General features: G+C 36.9%; 2 protein-coding genes across 4 annotated transcripts; one reads left to right on the top strand and one right to left on the bottom strand.

The window, feature by feature from the left end:
• Positions 1-83: 83 nt before the first annotated feature.
• On the top strand, positions 84-5621 carry LOC306853111 (NADPH oxidase 2-like). Of its 2 annotated transcripts, XM_079390301.1 has the most exons (14): positions 84-235; positions 494-638; positions 767-862; positions 1038-1148; positions 1234-1318; positions 1880-2031; positions 2515-2696; positions 2790-2916; positions 3007-3099; positions 3193-3434; positions 4029-4191; positions 4353-4499; positions 4599-4723; positions 4820-5621. In XM_079390301.1, exons 2-14 carry the CDS (start codon positions 594-596, stop codon positions 4944-4946), a joined length of 1695 nt encoding a protein of 564 aa, XP_079246427.1. In that variant the 5' UTR covers positions 84-235; positions 494-593; the 3' UTR covers positions 4947-5621. The 2 variants fall into 2 exon arrangements, with proteins under 2 accessions (XP_079246427.1, XP_079246426.1); XM_079390300.1 differs by lacking the exon at positions 84-235 and having other exon boundaries at positions 397-638.
• LOC306853112 (cleavage stimulation factor subunit 2-like) lies at positions 5531-14029 on the bottom strand. Of its 2 annotated transcripts, none has more exons than XM_079390302.1 (13): positions 13867-14029; positions 13396-13474; positions 13136-13305; positions 12896-13032; positions 11923-12042; positions 11584-11706; positions 10785-10887; positions 10634-10696; positions 8693-8837; positions 7741-7898; positions 7326-7450; positions 6356-6394; positions 5531-6037 (listed from the first exon to the last, which is right to left on the bottom strand). In XM_079390302.1, exons 1-13 carry the CDS (start codon positions 13955-13957, stop codon positions 5915-5917), a joined length of 1476 nt encoding a protein of 491 aa, XP_079246428.1. In that variant the 5' UTR covers positions 13958-14029; the 3' UTR covers positions 5531-5914. The 2 variants fall into 2 exon arrangements, with proteins under 2 accessions (XP_079246428.1, XP_079246429.1); XM_079390303.1 differs by having other exon boundaries at positions 5536-6037; positions 13419-13474; positions 13867-14013.
• Between the last annotated feature and the right edge of the window lie 6713 nt (positions 14030-20742).

The following is a 20742-nucleotide window of genomic DNA, read 5'->3' as shown; positions in this document are numbered from 1 at the left end:
GATTGGATGAGGAAACATTTTGTGGGCTTGTCTTGACTCTTGACGTAATGTTGATTATTCCATGTTCAACGCTTGCATCGATCACACCTGCTTTTAGCAAGTTGTCCGGCTGGTATTAAGAGAAAATATGCAAGTAATTCAAAGTAGAATGAATCGTAATACACACACACACACACACACACACACACAATTGTGCAATTAATGAATACGCTGCAGCTGAGCTGACCATGAAATGGTAAGTTCATCATATTTATCTTGCGTATTGATATTAGCTACCCTAGATGTGTTGTGATAAGCAAAACGTAACATTCACGTGAATGTTACGTTTTGCTTATTCGGATGTTTATAGACATATTTGTGAATGTGATGCATGTGTACGTCAAAGTGAAAATTAAGTGCATTTCCAACTCTGAACTCAGTCCCCAAGTAAATTCGGTTATTAAATAAACAAATAGCAAAACGAGTTGTGCGGTGTCCCCACCACTTTTCAAAGCAAAGTTACGCCACTGATGACAGGAGAGGGCGGGTCACGAACAAAGACAGGTGAGAAATAAAGCGAGGAGTGTTCATCACTTCATGCATAGAGAGTGAAGATGGGCAACTGGATTATCAATCACGGGCTCAGCGCCTTCATCTTGGTAAGAGACATTATTTTGATGTCCATTTACGCTCATTCAAATGAGCTAATACAGTTTGCTATAAAACTTGAGTTAAAATAAGTCATATTTGTCATTTTTCTTATACTGATGTGTCTCTGTATTTGTAGGTGGTGTGGATGGGCATCAATATCTTTCTGTTTGTCTACTTCTACTTATTCTATGATCAGGGACCACAATTTGAGTACACTCGTGAACTCTTAGGGGTAAGTTATGAAATAAAAAATATGTTAGCATTTTGCAAAGCATTGTCTAAGACAAAAGAGGACCCTAATGAAGGAGATGTTTTATTTTATGACATGCAAAGTTAGTTTTCATGTTGTAGAACGAGAGAAAGCAGAGTAAATGTAGTGAAAGTGAATGTAATACTGTATCTTTCAGTCTGCATTACCTTGGGCTAGAGCTCCAGCTGCTGTACTCAACTTTAACTGCATGCTGATACTGTTGCCAGTGTGTCGAAACCTGCTCTCTCTGCTCCGTGGCTCCTTTATAGTGAGTTGCTGCACACTTGCACCTTTGTGTCTGAGAGAGTATATGTGAACCTTTGTATAAATTTGCTCTCCTGTCCATGTTTCAGTGCTGTGGCCGAACAATGAGGAAACAGCTGGACAAAAATCTGACTTTCCACAAGTTGGTTGCTTACATGATTGCCCTAATGACAGGTAAACAACATGTTTTTCAAAAATTGAACAGGAAGTTGTTGTGCATATCAAAGTAGGATAGGCTTACAACTGATGATACGGTACGTTTTACAGGAAAGGGCCCATATAGCTATTGTGGACATTAACATTGGCATTCCATGATGCAATAGGATACTTAAGCAAGCTTACTCATTCGCTGTTTGAGCGATAGGTGAAGTATTTTATCTCTGATAACCCTAGCATTGCAGATAGTGTTATTCTTACTGGCTAAATCTGGATAAACATTGACCAAGTTTTTATTTTTTTAAGAATCAGAACGCATAGTTGTGAGAGAAAAGAGAAAAGCTAAAAAAAGAATGAGTTAGAACAAGAGTCTTCAACCTGAAGGTACTCAAGGGCATCTGCATGAATATATAAATCATACATTTCTGACGAATGATTTGCTAAACATTCCTGGATTGACCCCAAAGTTATAGAATATATCTGCAAGTAAACAATGATTAGAATTAGAATGTGTTCTTACATATTTTTTTGTCAACATGATATCTGATTTTGACCATATGAAATCTTTCTTTAATGCAGCGGTTCACACTGTTGCTCATTTGCTTAATGCGGAGTGGTACACAAACAGTTTCCAAGGTCGATATGGGCCTCTCGCCGGTAATCTCTCCATGCTTGATGACTCCCGTGAATTAAATACCACGTACCTAAATCCCATTCGCTCCAATTCAACGGTGAGTCACTGAACTTTTAATGGTTTTTATTTTCACATTTTTCCTATCAGTGAGTGTTGTTACATTACTTTTATTCTGTAAGGTTTTATTAAATTGATCAAAAGAAACATTAAAGATGCGTGTAATGTTACAAAAGATTTGTATTTTAGATAAATGCAACCTTTTGAACCCTCTATTCTTCAAAGTATCCTGTAAACAGTATTGTGTTTCTACAAAAATATTAAGCAGTTAAAACCATTTTCAAATGTAATAAATCGGCATATTAGAATGATTTCTGAAGGATCGTGTGACACTGAAGACTGGACTTAATTCAGCTTTGCAATTACTTTTCCTAATATATTAAACAGAAAGCATTTTTACTGAAATATTTCACAGTATTATTATTTTTACAACATTTTTGATGGTAGTTTACAATTGAGGTCCATACTGTATTGCTTATGTGGTATGATATGCCTGTTATAATCTTGTTTCCTTGTACTCCAGACTCCAACACTTCTCGTATTCACCACTATTGCGGGTCTCACAGGAGTCGTCATAACTCTTGCCCTCATCCTCATGATCACTTCATCAATGGAAGTCATTCGCAGAAGCTATTTTGAGGTCTTTTGGTACACTCATCACCTTTTCATCGTTTTCTTTGCTGGCTTAGTTTTCCACGGTGCAGGGTAAGATCTATTAACTGGGTAAGCCCAATTAAAAAAAAAAATGATTTGTAGTAATTAAGAGTAGTTAAAACATGCTTTTTGGTTTCTGTCCAGACGCATTGTGCGAAGTCAGCAAGTAACCGATCCCCCTCACAATAATTCCTTCTGTGAAGATCAGCCAGAGAACTGGGGGAAAATTCCTGAATGTCCAATTCCGCAGTTTGCAGGAGGGTTTCCTCAGGTAAAAGTGGTCACATTTACAATTAGACAAGCCTATTATAGATTTATTTGAGTGCTTACTGATTTCAATTTGCTGAATCCTGTGTTGCAGACCTGGATGTGGGTAATTGGACCAATGATAATTTATCTATGTGAGCGGCTGCTTCGTTTCATTCGCTACATGCAGCCTGTCAGTTATAAGAAGGTGAGTCTTCATGGACTATATTGTTCATCTGTAGCCAGTACAGTTGGTTCTGTAATGATGTAATGACAAACTGTTTCCATTTTTGCATTTTAGATTGTAATCCGCCCATCCAAGGTGTTGGAATTACAGCTGGTGAAGCCTGGATTCAAGATGGAAGTCGGTCAGTATGTGTTCCTCAATTGTCCAGCCATCTCTCAGCTTGAGTGGCATCCATTTACCATGACCTCAGCCCCAGAAGAGGACTTCTTTAGTGTGCACATCCGCTCAGTTGGAGACTGGACTGAAAAGCTCATCAAGATGGCCGAAAACTTACCAGAGGGTGGGCAAGGACCTATGTATGTACTTTTTGCCATTTTACTTATTCTCTAAAAACAAAGGTTCAGAAAGGAGGTTTCACAGCAGTTCCATAGAATAACTATTTGGGTTTCCCAAAGAACCTTTCAGTGAAATGCAAGTTCTTTATTGGCATTTACGGTTCCATGAAGAACCTTTTACATCCATGGAATCTCTTGATTTCACAAAAGGTTCTTTATGATAAAAATGTTTTTCAAACTAAGAAAACATTACTCTTTTAAGTACTGTACATTTAAAAGTTCTTTTATGGCATTGCTGCAACCCCTTTTTAAAAGTGTGTTCTTAGAATAACCATTTTTTCTTTATATGACGAACATTTTAATAATCTGAAGAACCTTTTCCACTATAAAGAGCCTTTTGTCTAGTGGAAAGGTTCTGTGGATTTTAAAAGTTCTTAATGGAACCATAGATGCCAATAAAGAACCTTTATTTTTTCATGTGTATGGCATTAAATATTCATGTATTCTTCAAGTTGCAGTTCTTAATTTCAATTTATGGAAAATATATTTCAAAATATGGAAAATTACACACAGGAGCAGTAATATATTACGAAAATCTTTATTTTTTTGCTTCAGGATGGCCGTGGATGGCCCGTTTGGAACTGCGAGTGAGGATGTATTTGATTATGAGGTCAGCATGTTGGTGGGTGCTGGGATTGGAGTGACCCCATTCGCCTCTATCCTGAAGTCCATCTGGTACAAGTTTAAAGACTCTGACCCCAAACTACAAACAAAGAGGGTAAGATCATTTTGGACAAAAATAAGGAAGTTGGGTGCAAAGGTCGAGCACAATCACTTTTGTAGTCATTTCTATATTACAAAGGTTGCCTTCATGTCCTAGATAAAGTCCAGGATTCCTAGAAACTCAGTTTCCTATTAATTTCTGAGTTTTGTGTTTAGATTTACTTCTATTGGCTGTGTAGAGAAACATACGCCTTTGAGTGGTTTGCAGATCTCCTACAGGTTCTTGAGAAAGAAATGGAGGAACGAGGAATGAGGGACTTTCTCACGTATAAACTCTACCTCACCGGATGGGACCAGAGTCATGTACGTGCAATAAACCCACTGTGACCTAGAATGCAGGTTGACCTAAACTGAAATATGAGTAATGAATTAATCACAGAACATCTAATCTTGCGTTTACAGGTAAACCATGCAATGGTGCATTTCGATAAAGATACAGATATCATCACCGGTCTAAAGCAAAAGACTCATTATGGCCGACCGAACTGGGATAAAGAATTTGAACAAGTTAGGCAAGAGAACCCATCGTAAGTTTCAAGAATTTTTCGTGATGTTATCGATTCACAAGTGACTCTCAAAAATACCCAACACTAAACTAAATACTACACTTTAAATATGTACAGGTCTGTGGTTGGAACTTTCTTGTGTGGCCCACAAGCCTTAGCGAAGGACTTGGAGAAGAAATGTGTGAAATACTCTGACGTGGATCCACGGAAAACCAAGTTTTACTTCAACAAAGAGAACTTCTGAGGAAATTTTTCTCTTAATTCTCTTGAAGGATCTGTGCACTAGGGACTGCACTTCAGCAGTATCATGATTTGCCATTTCTCAAATCCTTCCATCTAAATGATTCTGCATTATTGTTACAATGAGAAAAAAATGACACCCTTCATCCTGGAAAGTGAACAAATTGCTGGAAGGGACTAATTCCGTGTGTGAGTCAAAGGTCCTGGTTTTTTTTTTTTTCCTTCAATGTTTGGCTTTCCAAGTTCCTGGTTAGAAAATGAATCACCAAGAATCAAGGAAATCAGACAAACGCCAGAATGTATTGTGTTTTTATGAGTGCCTCCTTGTGTAAACAAGTGCACAGCTCTAAAATAACAAAGAAGTTACTCAAAAGGATTGTGGAATTTCATCTCCTTGTTAAAGGTGACAAGGGAAGAGACCTTTAAAACACACATATTATCCGACCTATCATGTCACACATGGTTAGTCACTTGTTTTGTAACCTTTAAACAAATCAAACCAACTTTATCATCCAAGATATAAATTGTTAATCTACATTATATATTGTCTTTTATAAACTGTATTTATAAATAATGAAGTCAGGAATTAAATTCTGCATTGAAAAAATTTACAGATGTTTATTTCAAAACCAAGTTGTTTATTTTTTCATGAGCAATAAATTGTGAACTATTACTATTCATATACAACTGATCTCACTTGAAATAAGAAAATACCACTATAAAACAAAAACAACAAAGTTACAGATGTGGGTGCAGACCAATACAAAAGCAGCCAGGGAATGGTTGTCTGATCGGATGCGTATGTTCCTGCAATAAAGTTGTAGAGTCAGATTTTCAGACTTGCACTAACCCAAATTAATCCCCGTTACTTAAGAAAATCCATGTTCTGCTTTGTCACAGAGTCTGTAATTATCATAATAGGCTGTTTTAGGATGGATGGAAAGAAAAGAACTCGCGTCACACGATGAGTCTTCAGGGTGTGCCGGCTGTCTTCTGAATCTGTTCTTTCAGTATCAGGATACTCTGTCTCTGTTCTGGAGGCAGCATGGCAATCTGTTCTGGGGTCAGCTGCAGGACCTGCATAATCAAGGCAGCCTGGGAATGTGGAAAAACAGCATATAGATTATTATCTATGAGACGGAAGCAACCATTTAAATCGACATGTCAAAAAGTTAACTAGTAATTCTGGAAAATCTGGATACTGAAACAGAATGCAGCGATGCAAATCTGATATGTCCTTTAACAATATATATATATATATATATATATATATATATGGTTACAATTACTTTTTAGTAAACTTTTAGGAATGTAAATGTAATGATAAATAGCTGTCACTGGAAGATTTAGTTTCAGTGAAAACATAAGGACGACCATGCCATCCAAAAGTGTGTAGGGAAAAAAGACACTCACTTTCTCATGGTCTTGTGATGACACATCTGATGTAGGACCCTGTTAAAAGACAAATGGGATTAAAAGATGCAGACATTTAAATTAAATACTGCAAGCTACATAGGGCCAGTTTTACTAACAGCTTGCGCCAGTGCAAACCGTCTTTTGGTGTTAAAATTGTAGTCAGCTTTTACTAAAGATGTGCAGTGAAGAATTAGCACTGAAAAGGCGTGGATCCCTTTATTTTTGCACCAGACCTTATTGAATATGCATTTGTAGGAGTTTCCCTTTCAGACGCAAAAGTTATGGGAAGAGAGTATTCAAATGAATCACGCAGCGTGTTTTACTAACGTTTGCGCTTGTCGAATTACTGGCATTTTATTTAACGTTAAAAAAGCATGTCTTGAACTATTTTGCGCTTGAAATGGCTGCAATTATTGTTGCTAGGAGAGGCACCGCAGAGAACAGAGAGCACGTGGTAGAAGGGAGAGGATTTTTTTTTCCACATGTATTAATTTATTTTGAATGCCAGAGGAACACATTATCTGAACATATCGTTTGCCAACCATGATATTTTTTAATTTGCTTCAGGAAGTAAAGGACCACTTTGAACCCTCAACGAAGGAGTCACGTAATACCAGGTCTATCAAAACTTCTAGCATTTTTTGGCCTCCAGTTCTTTTCAACGCACTGTGGGCTTCTTTATTTGCGCCTACGCTAATTTGTGCTGCGTTTGGTATATTGCATTGGTCGATATGCAAATGACATGCATCTGTGTTCTTTAATTTGCGCATTGTTAGTAAATCACCTGCAGAAATTTCCACGCCCATCGGTGCTGTTTAGTTTTGGAATTGCGCTTTCGTGCTAATTTGCCCTGTTTAGTAAAACTTTATATTTATATTTCAGAAATGGGGTCTCTTTACAAAGGGATGATCAAATTTCGGGGTCCTAGACATTAACAGGCAAAATGACAGGAGTCTGGAAATCTTACTGGTCTCGCTGCTGGTGGTGCACTTTGTCCCATGCCGTGGGGGGGAGGACCCTGCATTCCACCAGCCACAGGAACCCTCTGGCCAGATATCGGACCCCGAGCATCAACAGCTCTTGGATCACGACCTTGAGGAAGAAAAATGTTTTAAATCTTATCCGTAAGAAAATCCTTCAAACAGAGTGTTACTTCAGAAAGGAGTGAAACCAGTATTGAACCCTTTTCACATCTCCGGGTTTCTCAAACTTCAAAGTTGCGTAAGCTTCAATTGCAGTGAATGAGAAGCTACTTTTTGAATTTATTTTTTATTTTTTTACGATTCAATTGACACTGAAACGCATCATCACAGTCTGTGAAAAGGGTCCATACAGATAACCAAGCCAAGTTAACCAATAAAGTGAAACCACATCTTTAATACCTCTTGCCTCCATGGGTGGACCACGCTGCTCCATCATAGGACCTCTAGGTTCTCCCATCATGGGTCCTCCTCTCATGTCATGAGGGCCACGCATGTCTGGGGGCGCCATATGCATGGGCGGGCCCTGATGTTGTGGAGGGCCTCCGATGTAACCATGCCTGTAAGTGAACAACAACAAAACTAAAACGTTTTTGTTATAAACTAAAAAAAGAAAAATCAATGGTGATGTACAATACCATTCAAAAGTTTGGGCTAAGATTTTTTTTTTTGGTAACAAATGAACACTTTCATTCAGCAAGGATAAATTAAATTGATCAAAATTGACAGTAAAACATTTATAATGTTACAAAAGATTTCTATTTCAAATAAATACTGTACAATTTGTCATCAAATAATCCTAAAATAAAAAGTACCACAATTTCCTCAATTTAAGCAGAACAACTATTTTCAACACTGATAATAATAATGTTTCTTGAGCACTAAATCATCATATTAGAATGATTTATGAAGGATTACGTGACAATGAAGACTAGAGTAATGGCTGCTGAAAATACAGCGTTGCCTTCACAGGAATAAATTACATTTTAAAACAATTATTTTTATAAAAGTATTATATACAATTAACTATAATAGAACATTTATTTTATATTGTACTATTTCACAATATTACAGTTTCACTGCATCTTTGATATAGCCTTGGTGACGAGACTACTTTCAAAAACCATTTTAAAGAAATTACCGACAATTTATAAAAAAAAAACTTAAGACTTTTATACAGACAAAAACTTAAACATTTATTCAGACATTTTGACATCTTTATAGGGTTAATCACATTTGCCTAAGGAAATGATTAGTCAATGTAAGCTTTCTGACAAAACTAATGAAACTATTGTGAATATTTTTCGATTATCAGCTGTGATCATGTCACTGCAACAATGTTAGTATACATTACCCTGGCTCCACCATTTCTCCAGTGACATTGACCAATGATCCACCTCGCGGGTCGTTCGGACCATCACCAAGCAGGCCTCTGGGTGGGATCCCTGGAGGGCCTTGAGGGGCCCCTCGCATTGGAGCACGTGGGTCTACTATCGGCACTGTGAAAAGAAAGCACATTTACATGAAAACTGGTTTTGAAAAATGTGCACGCTTTGTCACTTTGACAAAACTCAAAAAAATAACTGGTTATAGAATCAAAAAGATGAAAGAAACTAGTGTCAAAGTGCATTACATAAACATTTCAAAACTTGGACATGTCCTTTTATTCAATCAAAGAACATGAATAACGAGGTTGTATTGTCAAGCACGTTTCGCAGGTATGACACCGTTATGATAAACCAAGACAATTCCTGAAGCGTCCAGGAAATTAGACTGAAGGAAACAAAAAGTTTCCACTTCACGAACAAAAGGATATTGTTTCACCTGTCACAGTGACATTGATAACAAAGAGGATTTCAACATCTTTACAAAGTGAAACTCATCAATACTCGGCTCTATTTGGCTACATTGGCACATTCCATTAAGCAACAAGACTTCATTGTTCAGGGTTTGGAAATGTTTCAATAAAAGGTTAAAACTGTTTACAATGTGTTGTCTTTACTCCTCAAGCACTTTGGTTTCAGCAACACAATACAGCAGAACACGCCTATGTTTCAACATTATTCATGACCATGTGACAATCAGTGATTAGTGCTGTCACCTGTGCCTTTTACAATGTTTTTGGGGTCAACGGTTTGAACAAGTTCACTTTTCTCTCTAGACATTTACGTGGTATTTTGCACACTCTCTCTTTGACGCGATGGATGTTCCATGTACTGCTGTCAAATGGTTCAAATATGATGGGTAGACAGAGATTAAAAAGTACACCACAAAAGGTGCATGTAGGGGTAAAACAATGAGCAGGTGAGACTACTGACAGGCCTGTTCAGAGCAGACCAGAGTTATACCCATGATACCTTGAGGCCGTTCGATAGCAGCCTGCCCAGCTGCTCCCACAGGAGAGTCCTGAAGGGTTCCTGGGTCAGCATTAAGTGAAGAGAACAGGAGAAAGAACTGAGACAGCGCATGGTAGCACTTACTGATATTACCCAGGAATGCTTGTACTGATGTTAATGGACATGGGTTAGTAGTGGTCGATATAGGTTTTTAATTGGATAATGCAGATACAAATATCTAGGAATCAAAGTGTCCTATAATGCAATATACCAATATATAAAATTATATATAAAAATGTTTGGGGTCGGCAAGATTTTTTAACGTTTTTGAAAAAGTCTTTTATGCTCACCAAAACAGTAATATTGTGAACTTTTACACTTAAAAAAAAAAAAAAAAACATTATTCCAGACGACAGCATCTTTTACTGTCACTTTTGATTGATTTAATGCATCCTTGCTAAAGGAGTGTAATATAAAGTTTAAATATTAAAAAAAAAGTTACTGAGTCTGGCCAACAAACTTTATCAGTAGTGCACACACAAAAATGAGTCCAAAAATTTTAGTTTATATACAATTATATGCCATCTAAATGTTTACGGTTAAGTATCACTGACTAAACCAAATGTTTGAGAAAATGCAAATAAAAAAGCACCTTGAATGAAAACAAAATCACTACATAAGAGCCTATGTTAGTGCAGCAGACTTGTTGGACAATACTGCTCACTTGTGGACAGAAACCATGTAGTGATTTCATAATTTTCTCACAATGACTGTGAATGCCCTAAATGATATAAAACAACGATACTACGTCTAAATACTGAGCAAATACTTAAACATTTGCTGAAAAATCAAATGCGTGTAACGGGAAACAAATGTGTATGACACAATATAAACAACAGTCACAGCAATATCAAGTATATAACCATACACAAAGAATGCTGAATGGCTAAATTGAATACCTGGTCCTCTATCCATGGGCACAGGGCCTCCCGGAGGGATCCCTATCTGAGGCTGCATCCCACCTGTAAAAGGAGAGACCAAAGGTAAACCACTATAACTATACACATACATAAATAAGCACCAACGTAATCCTAGGACAACCAAGCTTACCAGCTGGTCCCATGGGTCCCTGTCCTGGCATTGGTCCAGGTACTCCACCTCCCATTTGTGGAGGCTGCATCATCTGAGGGGCTCCGTTCACATGCATACCTGGCTGTGAGTCAGAAGATCAACAGAAGATTACTCATTAGCACCATGAATAAGCAGAACGACTTGACTGTCCATGAACCCAACTCAGACACAAGACACAATCTGTGAAAGATTGTGAATATTTTTAAAGCACAAAAAGACTAAAACACCCTACCAATCAAACGCTTGAGATCAATAATACTTTGTTTAAAGAAATTAATACTTTAGTAATGACGTGTTGCATTGTTCAAACATTATAGTAAAGATATTTATAAAGTAAAAAAGATTTTCATTTCACGTGTGAAATAAATGCTCTTTTTAACCAAAAAATGGAATGAAATAAAAAATGATTTCCACAAAAATATTAAGCAGCACAAATCTTTTCAACATTGATAATAAGTAATGTTTCTTGAGCAGCAAATCAGCATATTAGAATGAATGATGGATCATGTGACACTGAAGAATGGAGTAATGATGCTGAAAGTTCACATGAATAAATTACATCTTAAATATTAAAACAGAAAGAGGTTTTTAATTGCAATATTTCACAACATTATTGTTTTACAGTATTTTTGATCAAATAAAGGCATGCTTGGTGAGAAGAGACTTCTTTCAAAAACATGAGCTTTTGAACAGTTGTGTATTAAAACAAACAAGTACTACTATTTAATGCATCTCATGATACAAGTGCTCAAGAAAGGATAAAAGCTGTAATACTGACCATTGGCTGAGGCTGAGAGACAGGCACATTGGGCTGAGGGAGGGGCTGGTTAGGTACTGGTACCGCTCCAGGCTGAGGACTTGGGTTTAAGGGCTGAACCGCAGCCGGACGGTGGAGCATTTTCTATGAGAATAACAGATTATTTTTCTCTTGATCTTTATATGGCTTAAAATGCCACATATCCAAAAGTGGATACAAACTACTGTCATTAGCCTTGTTATTTGCAAGAATGCTTATTTAAGGAGGTTAATAGGATGTTCTCAGTGTTTTCCATTCATGTACTAAGACACTTTCCATTTCTCTATAGTGTGTTCCTTCAGAGGCATTCCATGATCTTACCAGAGCGATTTCAGGGTCCACAATCCTCATGACCACCTGAGCCTGCAGCAGGGCATAAGCAAGCTGAGGGTTCTGCAGGAGCATGTTCCTGGCCTCCTGGGGACTGTTCTGCACACATAGCTGTACAAACAACAACCACATTTTTAAGATTCGTAAGGCTTCAAATAAACAATTAATGATACTTTTTGCAAAAATACTTTGCATCCGAAAGTGGAAGCACTTCAAAAATCTCCCCCCATTTACAACAGCACTATAAACTGCTGTACGAGTGTTGCAGCAATGACAGACCTTTTATTTATTTATTTAAAGACAGAGCCATAGTTTGTTCAGTAAACCACCGTTTAAAAAAAAAATGTATTTTTTTCCTTGTCTAAATATACCAAACAATGACTTAAAAATTAAAGTATGTATAGAAATGGCAATTTTTTTCAAATCTAATAATTGGAAACAATAAGATTACTAGCAATTAAAAGAATAAACTGCCTAAAATAGAAATTATGTCATCATTTACTCTCCATATCATTTCACACCTGTATTACTTTTAATTATCTTCTAAATAAAGATGTTTTTACCAAAATCAGAGAGATTTCTGTGGCTCCATTGAAAGTCCACAACTTTCAAAAGTGAATAAAAACATCAAATTAATCCATATGAATCTAGGCAGTTAGATCCAAGTCTTCTGAATTAAAACAACTGTTTTTTTAATGAAAAAATATGTCATTTAAGGTTTTATGCACATATAACCATTAATCTGCAGGTACAAAAGGGTTGTCTTCTACAAACGTTTTTGCAATATTTAAGTTTTGAATGAATGGACTTTAAATAGAAGAACAGAAAATTTTCTCAGGTTTCATTCAAAAATATGTGTATTTCAAAAATGAACAAAAGTCTTACGAATCTGGAACAACACATATGATGAATTAGATTTTTTTGCTGAACTCTTAAATTTAACAGGTCACTTTCCTATCCTCACCTTCATCTGTTTCATTAGCTCAAACATCTGCTCGGGAGGCAGGCTGGCTACTGCCCTGCTGATGGACTCTGGAGCTTCTTCTGATGTGCAGCCGTCTCCATAAGGAGACTCAATAACTGGAGCTCCAGTCCCCAAACCTGTGGAAACCAGCATGCAGGTCAAACAAAACGGCCATTTCTAGTACACACGATTTAGAAATCAAAAATTTGGATAGAATATTACACTTAGTTCAAACCTTACTTTTGAGCTCCTCTTTATTTTTCTCACTAGCAGCGTTATCAACGCGGAGGGCTCTGCCGCTGAACTCTCGGCCATTCAGGTTGCGCATGGCACTGAGCGCTGTCTCCTGATCCTGGTACTCACAAAAGCCATATCCCTTTGGCTTACCTGTTTCTCTGTCATATACCAACCTGCAAGAAGTATTTTTTTCTTGATCAACACCAGGTTTACTCTGAAGTGACCAAAGCATGTTGATTTATTGTGTACATTATTGTGCATACCTAAAACTAACAACAAGTCCAACCTCTGAGAAGATGTCTTTAAGCTGCTCCTCTGTGGCCTCATATGGGATGTTTCCCACTGTTACCAAAATACAAACAATAAAGAAAATAAGGAACCATGGTGCAAACTGGTTTACTGTAGCAGCATCTGTTTTGAAGCTCATCATGTTGTTTTATTGGTGATATGCTACTTTTTACCACTTACTCCACTGCATCAGTCCATCCATTTCTGCAGTAGTTTTACACCTATTGATTGTGTACGTGAGCATGTATGTAAAATTGGAAAATAATAAGATTTTTAATAATAATGTAGAAGTTTAGCAAATATACACTGTAAAATAAGGTGTTACAATCTTATTCCAGAGTTTTAGTTGTCGCCAGCTGTAGGTAAGTGAGGTTTAGCTTAGCAGCTAATGAAACTTATGAACAGTAGATGCAAGAAACAAACTAACCCAATCTCTTCATACATACCGAAAACCGAGCGTAACGAGCGGTCCACGGCCGGATCTCTGGCAGCTGCAGCTGCCGCAGCAATTGCTGAACTCGCCATGAATTCAATCATAAAATTACAGCTAACACGATAAATGACCAGAACAGACAGTTGAGAACCGTGTAAGTAAAAATAAAGATGGCGCTACACGACCGGTACGGTGATATTTCAAAATAAGAGTCCGAAGAAGTAAAGTAAGTAAACTAAAGAGACTTTATTGTCATTGTAGTTATACAACGAAATTTGTTTGGTAGCTCACAGAGGCCAGCAGCAGTAAAACAAGAAAGCAGCACACAGAACATAGTAAATGTAGTAAAAGTATAAAATTACTGTATAAAATAAAATAAAAAGGCACTTAGTATAATAATAGACAAGATAAATTTAAGGATAGAAATGTAACAGTATTTACAGTATAGTAGTTGAGTGCAGACATGAATGTCCCATAGAGTGTCTAGATAATAAAATATAACACTATTTACAATGTGGTAATTTAGTGCAAACATTAATGTCCAATAAGTGTCTTTGTGCATTAGCAGCAAACATGAGGAAGGGAGAAGAGAGGAAGGGTTAACTATTTGTGTGTTGGGGGGGTGGCACAGGCTACAGCTCTGGGGGAAAAGCTGTTCTTTAGTCTGTTTGTGCGGGTTCTGATTGTCCTATATCTTTTCCCTGATGGGAGGGGTACAAAAAGTCTGTGTCCTGGATGAGTTGGGTCCTTGATGATGTTGCTAGCTCGCTTCTGTAGACGGCTAGCATAGATCATGTCAAGGTTCGGGAGTTTGATTCCTATGATCCTCTGAGCAGTTTTGACGGTCCGGGTCAAAGCTTGGCGGTTTTCTGCAGTGCAGCTGGAGTACCACACTGTGATGCAGTGACAGAGGATGCTCTCTATTGTGCTCCTGTAAAAGTTTACTAAGAGCTGGGTTGGCACTTTTGTTTTTTTTAGTTTTCTTAGGAAAAAAAGTCTCTGTTGAGCTTTCTTCACTAAGTGGGATGTGTTAATGGTCCATGTGAGATCTTTTGTTATGTGTAGACCCAGGAATTTGATGTCATTCACCCTCTCAACTTCCTCACCATTTATGTAGAGGGGTGGTGGTGTTGTTTTCTTGACTCTCCTGTAGTCTACAACGATCTCCTTTGTTTTGGCAGTGTTCAGAACCAGACCGTTGTTCACACACCATTTGATTAGGTGTTGGACGTCCTCTCTGTAGTGAGACTCATTGTTTTCTGATATCCTTCCCACTATAGTGGTGTCATCAGCAAACTTCACTATGGTGTTAGAAGAGGAGTGGATGGGTTTGCAGTCGTGTGTGAATAGGGTGAAGAGAGCTGGACTAAGAACGCATCCCTGCGGTGCTCCTGTGTTAATGGTGATAACAGATGATGTATGGTTGCCCACCCTGACATTCTGTGGTCTGTTGGTGAGGAAATCCATGAACAGAGTGTGGTGGTTAGTCCCAGGTCATTCAGCTTGTTTACAAGTTTGTATGGCACAATGGTATTAAATGCCGAGCTGAAATCTACAAATAGCATCCTAACATATGTATTGGGATGCTCCAGATGAGTAAGGGTGGTGTGAAGTGCGATTGAGATTGCATCCTCTGTTGATCTGTTCCTACAGTAAGCAAACTGTAGGCTGTCCAGGTCAGCAGGGATGTTGGCTTTGATGTGTGAAAGAATAAGTCTCTCAAAGCACTTCATGATAATTGGTGTCAGAGCGACTGGGCGATAGTCATTCAGACATTTTACTGACTGTTTTTTGGGCACAGGAATAATGGTAGTTGATTTAAGGCATGTTGGGACTACAGCCTGCTGCAGAGACAGATTGAAGATGCTGGTGAACACCCCCGCCAGTTGGTCAGCACATGACTTCAGCGTGCGACCTGGAACTTTGTCTGGTCCTGCTGCTTTATTGACATTGATCCTCCTTAGCGTGGATCTCACCTGATGGCGTTCGAAGACAGGTACCGGCTCCTCTATGGGTGATGGTGCTGTCTGGATTTCCATGCTGTTGGAGTGGAAGAAGCCCTTTTATCCCGCTGAAGTATCTTTGTCAGAAATATTTTAGCATTAATCAATGCACAACAAGATTATATAGCATCATAAACAACGAACAAGAGAAAAGACATACAAAAAAAGGATAATTAAAAAAAAAAACTAATAATTTCAAATAAAATACTAAACTCACAATCATTTTTTTTTTATTATTATTATTTATATAATATATAATATTGTCAATTTACTGCCTGGATGGGTTTTAGCCAAGATTAACATTAACTGAATAATCCACAATTCTTCTTCTTCCTTAGAATAATATGTGAAGTCAAGAAATAGCCTACATTTTATATCCAGGTCTCGAGTGTTCTATTTAATACATTTTTGTATCAGTGGAGTACAATAAAAGTTTATGTTAACATGCTAATGCAATGTTACATTTTTAAGGAATGAAAGCAAATAGAGCTTGACGCAGTTTTCCGGATGCAGAATTGCTGTTAACATTTAAAAATCAAACAATTAAAAACAGTGTTGGCAGTGGGAGCTCATAGTGCATGTAGGGGGCCGGACCTAAACATCAACCTAAATATCTCAACCCTGTCGCCCTCAGCATGCTCACTAGGGGGCTGTATGACACTATGTTTCATTTCGTTTCCTTTTGTTTTCTCTTCTATTGTCTGTAAAGCGTCTTTAGAACAGTGTGTATTACAAAATCTCTATACAAATAAAATACCAATTATTAATTATAATTAAAACGTACAATAATTAAGTAAAGTTCAGGATTTTTCTCCATGCAGATTAAGAAATATTTTTCACATATTGCACTATATCTTGATTTATGTCCTTTTTTTTTAGCTGCTTTTGATTTAATTATTTTAACATATTTTATTTGGAATAATTTAAAAGGAATATATCACTCAAATATAAAAAAATAATTTACCTATCCAAATGTCCTGGATGGTCTTCTTTCGTTGTACAGTATACAAAGCACACAGATATTCAATTCAAAGCTATTGTATGACTTCAGAAGACTTGGGATATGATATATGAGTCAGACTCTTTTTATAATGCTTTCATGGTACTTCATGTACCCTTCCTGCAGTCTGACAGCCTCTGGTCCCTATTCGCTTTCACTATATTGAAATAACAGCATGAGAAAAATCTTGTTTTGTTCCACAAATCAAATGTAATGTGGAAAATGGGTTTGGTACAAAATTTCCATTTATTATTTTATGGGTGATCTTTTCCTTGCAAACATCTAATGAGTTTTGGCATCACTGGTTACTGCACTGATTAAGAACTTTCTGTTAAGTATTGTTTGCGAAATTAAAAAAAGAATCTCACTACATGCATTTAGTGTTGCGACCACATTTTGACTTGTTCTTGCAATATACTGTAAATTGATTTTAGCATCTGAGTAACATCATACTGTCTTGTCAGTCTTTTGTTTTATCAGTTCACTTAGTACCAGCACAGCAGGACCAATTTTTTTTTTATGTTAAGATATTTTATCTTATTACAGATATATTCGTCAAGAACATTTTAAGTATTTTGTTTGTTATTTACTAGCACTGTATATCATGTAACATGTTCCTTCAGAACCTTGGACAGCTCCAATCCTCATATTAAAACAAGAAAATGCAAAGACATGATAAGCTATATTTATCAGTTTTTTTTGTAAATCTGTTTAGTTAGGACAATTGCATCCCCTTTCTTGTCAATAAACCACAAATGAAAAGCAGAAAATCCTTTATTGTTCAGCAATGATTTTGCTCATTGTTATGGAGAGTGGAAATTCGATATAAACAAATTTATCACAACATAGCAGTTATGTTTACAAATGTGGATTAGAGCAACCGCTTTCCAAAAGTGATATATTATATTATTTTAAATGGTGTTATAGTTAATTTTATTGAGATAAAAGAGGTCTGGAACTAAACATATTCTGTCCACAATTACCCAAAATGGTTTTGTTAGTTGCCATTTGGAACTTTGGTCTGGAAATTGTCATGGTACATATTGAAATCTTCATATTTAGCCTATAAATTAATGCACATTCAAGCATACAAGGATGTCATATGAACAAACCCAATTTCGGTTCTAAAAATATTGAATATCAGTTTCATGTTCATGTTCTGCCATTACTAAAACTGGTCAAAGGAAATTGTATTGAGAAATGTGTTAAATGTGCATCTGCAATTAAAAGAGCTCTTGATATGCCACCACTGATTTTTTTTTTTTTTTAGCCTTTTTTAACCCAGTTATCATTTTATAGAGATCTTCAGTTGATAACATATTTTAGAGGTGTTATTGGGACGTAAATAGTACATATTTGTACATTAAAGGTACATAATAGTACTTAAAATAGTAGTTAAAAAAACTTTAAGTCTCTGCTCTGTTGAAAATTCAAATATAGGCTAGGTTTTGTTGGATAAATGTTACAGTGCATTAAGCCTATGTATGCCTTTCCCTGGTTATCAACAAGATCTTGGTGTTGCAGCACTGGGCAATGATAAAGTCTGCTGAAGTCTACTTTAATTGGTGACTGAATTTGTTGGAACAGCAATCAAGCAGAAATGCGTGATGCTGGGTCCGCATTTCAGTTAACAGTAGGGGTCGCACAAACACTACATTTGACTTCACGCTAGTATGTTGCTTGTCACCGTCATTAACCAAATGTTTTTATTTACAGTTTAGCTAATGACGTTTGCCTTATTTTTCTACCAAATTATACAAATATGATTTATTTATTTCACGCAGAGTCCCTTTTTCATATAGCTATATGAACAGAATCAGCGTCGCAGACACAGAAAGCGTACATGGTTAATTGAAACCAGTTCGCCAGGAAACGTGGCGCCTCATACCTAAGCTCTACAAATGTGACACGAAAAACTGTTGGTTCCACTGGGGCTCGAACCCAGGACCTTCTGCGTGTAAAGCAGACGTGATAACCACTACACTATGGAACCGCTTGCTTTACATTGCTCGTGCGAACGACACAAAAAACACCGACCGCCAAAGCTGGCCAGTCTCATTACTGCAAGTGAAGCAAACCACCACCTCCAATTTAACAAAGCATAAGAGTCTTTATTGGGACGTGTTGTTGAGGTTGGCTCTGTTTTCTTATCATTTCACACTCGGTCACTTGCTGCTTGTGCATCTCAGCTCAGACATTCAGCGCGGGGTCAGAGCGCCATGCGTTCCGAGGGAACCAAAGTCATCCTGATACCAAAGTAGAAGACAACTTTGTGGCATAAATTGCAATGAATTGTAAATGTTTCTTCTCTTACTTAGTAATATTTTATTTGTAACGTACAAAACGCTCAATTCAGCCATTTAAATGACCATAATTAAATGACAATAATTTTATTTGTGAAATTTAAAACACAAAACATTGTTAGGTCTGTCTGTCTATCTATCTATCTATCTATCTATCTATCTATCTATCTATCTATCTATCTATCTATCTATCTATCTATCTATCTATCTATCTATCTATCTATCTATCTATCTATCTATCTATCTTTCTATCTATCTCATCTCCAAACCACAGATATTTTCAGATTAATTTTTCAATGACATTGTGGGGTTAATATGCAAACAGCTCAATATACTCTCTTCATTACATCGCTTTGGGCAAAATGGGTGCATAAAGCTTGATGCACTTTTTAATTAAAATCACATCACTTTCTCATTTTACCAAGCATTCTTGTGAAAGCTTAGACTTCTGTTATTTTGGCTGCTTTATGTCAAATAAGAGTTTATGTTTGAAAGGATTTGACAAATGTTTAACTTTTTTTTGTCCAGGTTATTATAAAAAAACAACAACAACAACAACAAAACTAAATATTGTAAGTAAGGTAATTAGTCATTGGGGGTTCTGCATAAAGATTAAAAGGCTTGGTAGACCACAGTGAAGAACTGCAAAAGACAGTCACTCAATCATGGCAATTTCTTTAATCTACACCCCTATTGCTTGAATTCTTTAACACCTCTCAGTTTCTGAAAGATAAGCAATTACCCTGCTAGGCCCAGGCCCGTGTAATGTGCAAAGTTTTCTCCTTGGTTTCACTCCCCTCAAGACCCTGCTTTTATAGAAAAGCCAAAAAGCTAGTGCAGTCTCAAATGCACACACACAAAAAAAAAGACGATTAGTCACTAATTGCTTTTTTCCCCTGGATCTTAAGTCTATGCCATTGTTAGTTATAAATAAATAACTGCACTATTTAATTGCTACTGTTGTTTGTATCAGCAGAATAACCTCTTTAATGTAGCAGGTACAGTCCCATTAAAACAATTCTCTTTGTAAGCTCCCTCTTGTTGTGAGATGTAATGTCCAAATAATGAGAAATTACACTGTAAATAAAAGAAATAAAGCTGCAATTAGCCTACAATATGAACACATAATGTATATAAAACATTGCAACAAGGTACCACGTCAACATTAAAGCTGCAATAAAGTATTCTGTTTCAGATTTCTTCATTTATTTCACTTCTCTATCAGTTTTATCTATCTCAGTTGGAGGCTCCTGGCAGTCTGGGGCCCTTATTGGCCCAGTCCATAATGTATGACATCTGGAACCACAATGCAGTTCCTTGCATGATTATTTCACGTTCAGAATTGTAAGAAGAAAAAAAACGAACAAAGGGATCACATGTGAAAGCCTTTTATCAGACAATATATATATATATATATATATAAATATATAGGCTATATAAATGGTTGCATGTGAAAATCTTAGAAATTAGTCAACCCATAAATTGTGTCCAACCTTATAGCTAAGTCTGTTTACCTGTCTGCAGGAACTCTGACCAGACAGGACTCCGGAGGAAGCCCGTAACCAGTGCACGCGGCTGCGGAG

This window comes from Barbus barbus (assembly GCF_936440315.1).
Source record: "Barbus barbus genome assembly, chromosome: 33".
NCBI classification, from domain to species: Eukaryota; Metazoa; Chordata; class Actinopteri; order Cypriniformes; family Cyprinidae; genus Barbus; species Barbus barbus.
The sequence above is the reverse complement of the archived record's forward strand: the minus strand, read 5'-3'. Positions and strand labels throughout refer to the sequence as shown.

Bases quoted from the DNA above. Each gene is read 5' to 3' on its own strand.
- LOC306853112 (XM_079390302.1), bottom strand. From the start codon at position 13,957: ATGATTGAATTCATGGCGAGTTCAGCAATTGCTGCGGCAGCTGCAGCT. The intron at 10,697-10,784 runs GTAAGCTTGGTT...CTCCTTTTACAG, and splicing joins GGGACCCATGGGACCAGCTG to GTGGGATGCAGCCTCAGATA. The intron at 7,899-8,692 runs GTAATGTATACT...GTTCACTTACAG, and splicing joins GGAGAAATGGTGGAGCCAGG to GCATGGTTACATCGGAGGCC.
- LOC306853111 (XM_079390301.1), top strand. From the start codon at position 594: ATGGGCAACTGGATTATCAATCACGGGCTCAGCGCCTTCATCTTG. The intron at 2,697-2,789 runs GTAAGATCTATT...GTTTCTGTCCAG, and splicing joins TTAGTTTTCCACGGTGCAGG to ACGCATTGTGCGAAGTCAGC. The intron at 4,500-4,598 runs GTACGTGCAATA...TTGCGTTTACAG, and splicing joins CCGGATGGGACCAGAGTCAT to GTAAACCATGCAATGGTGCA.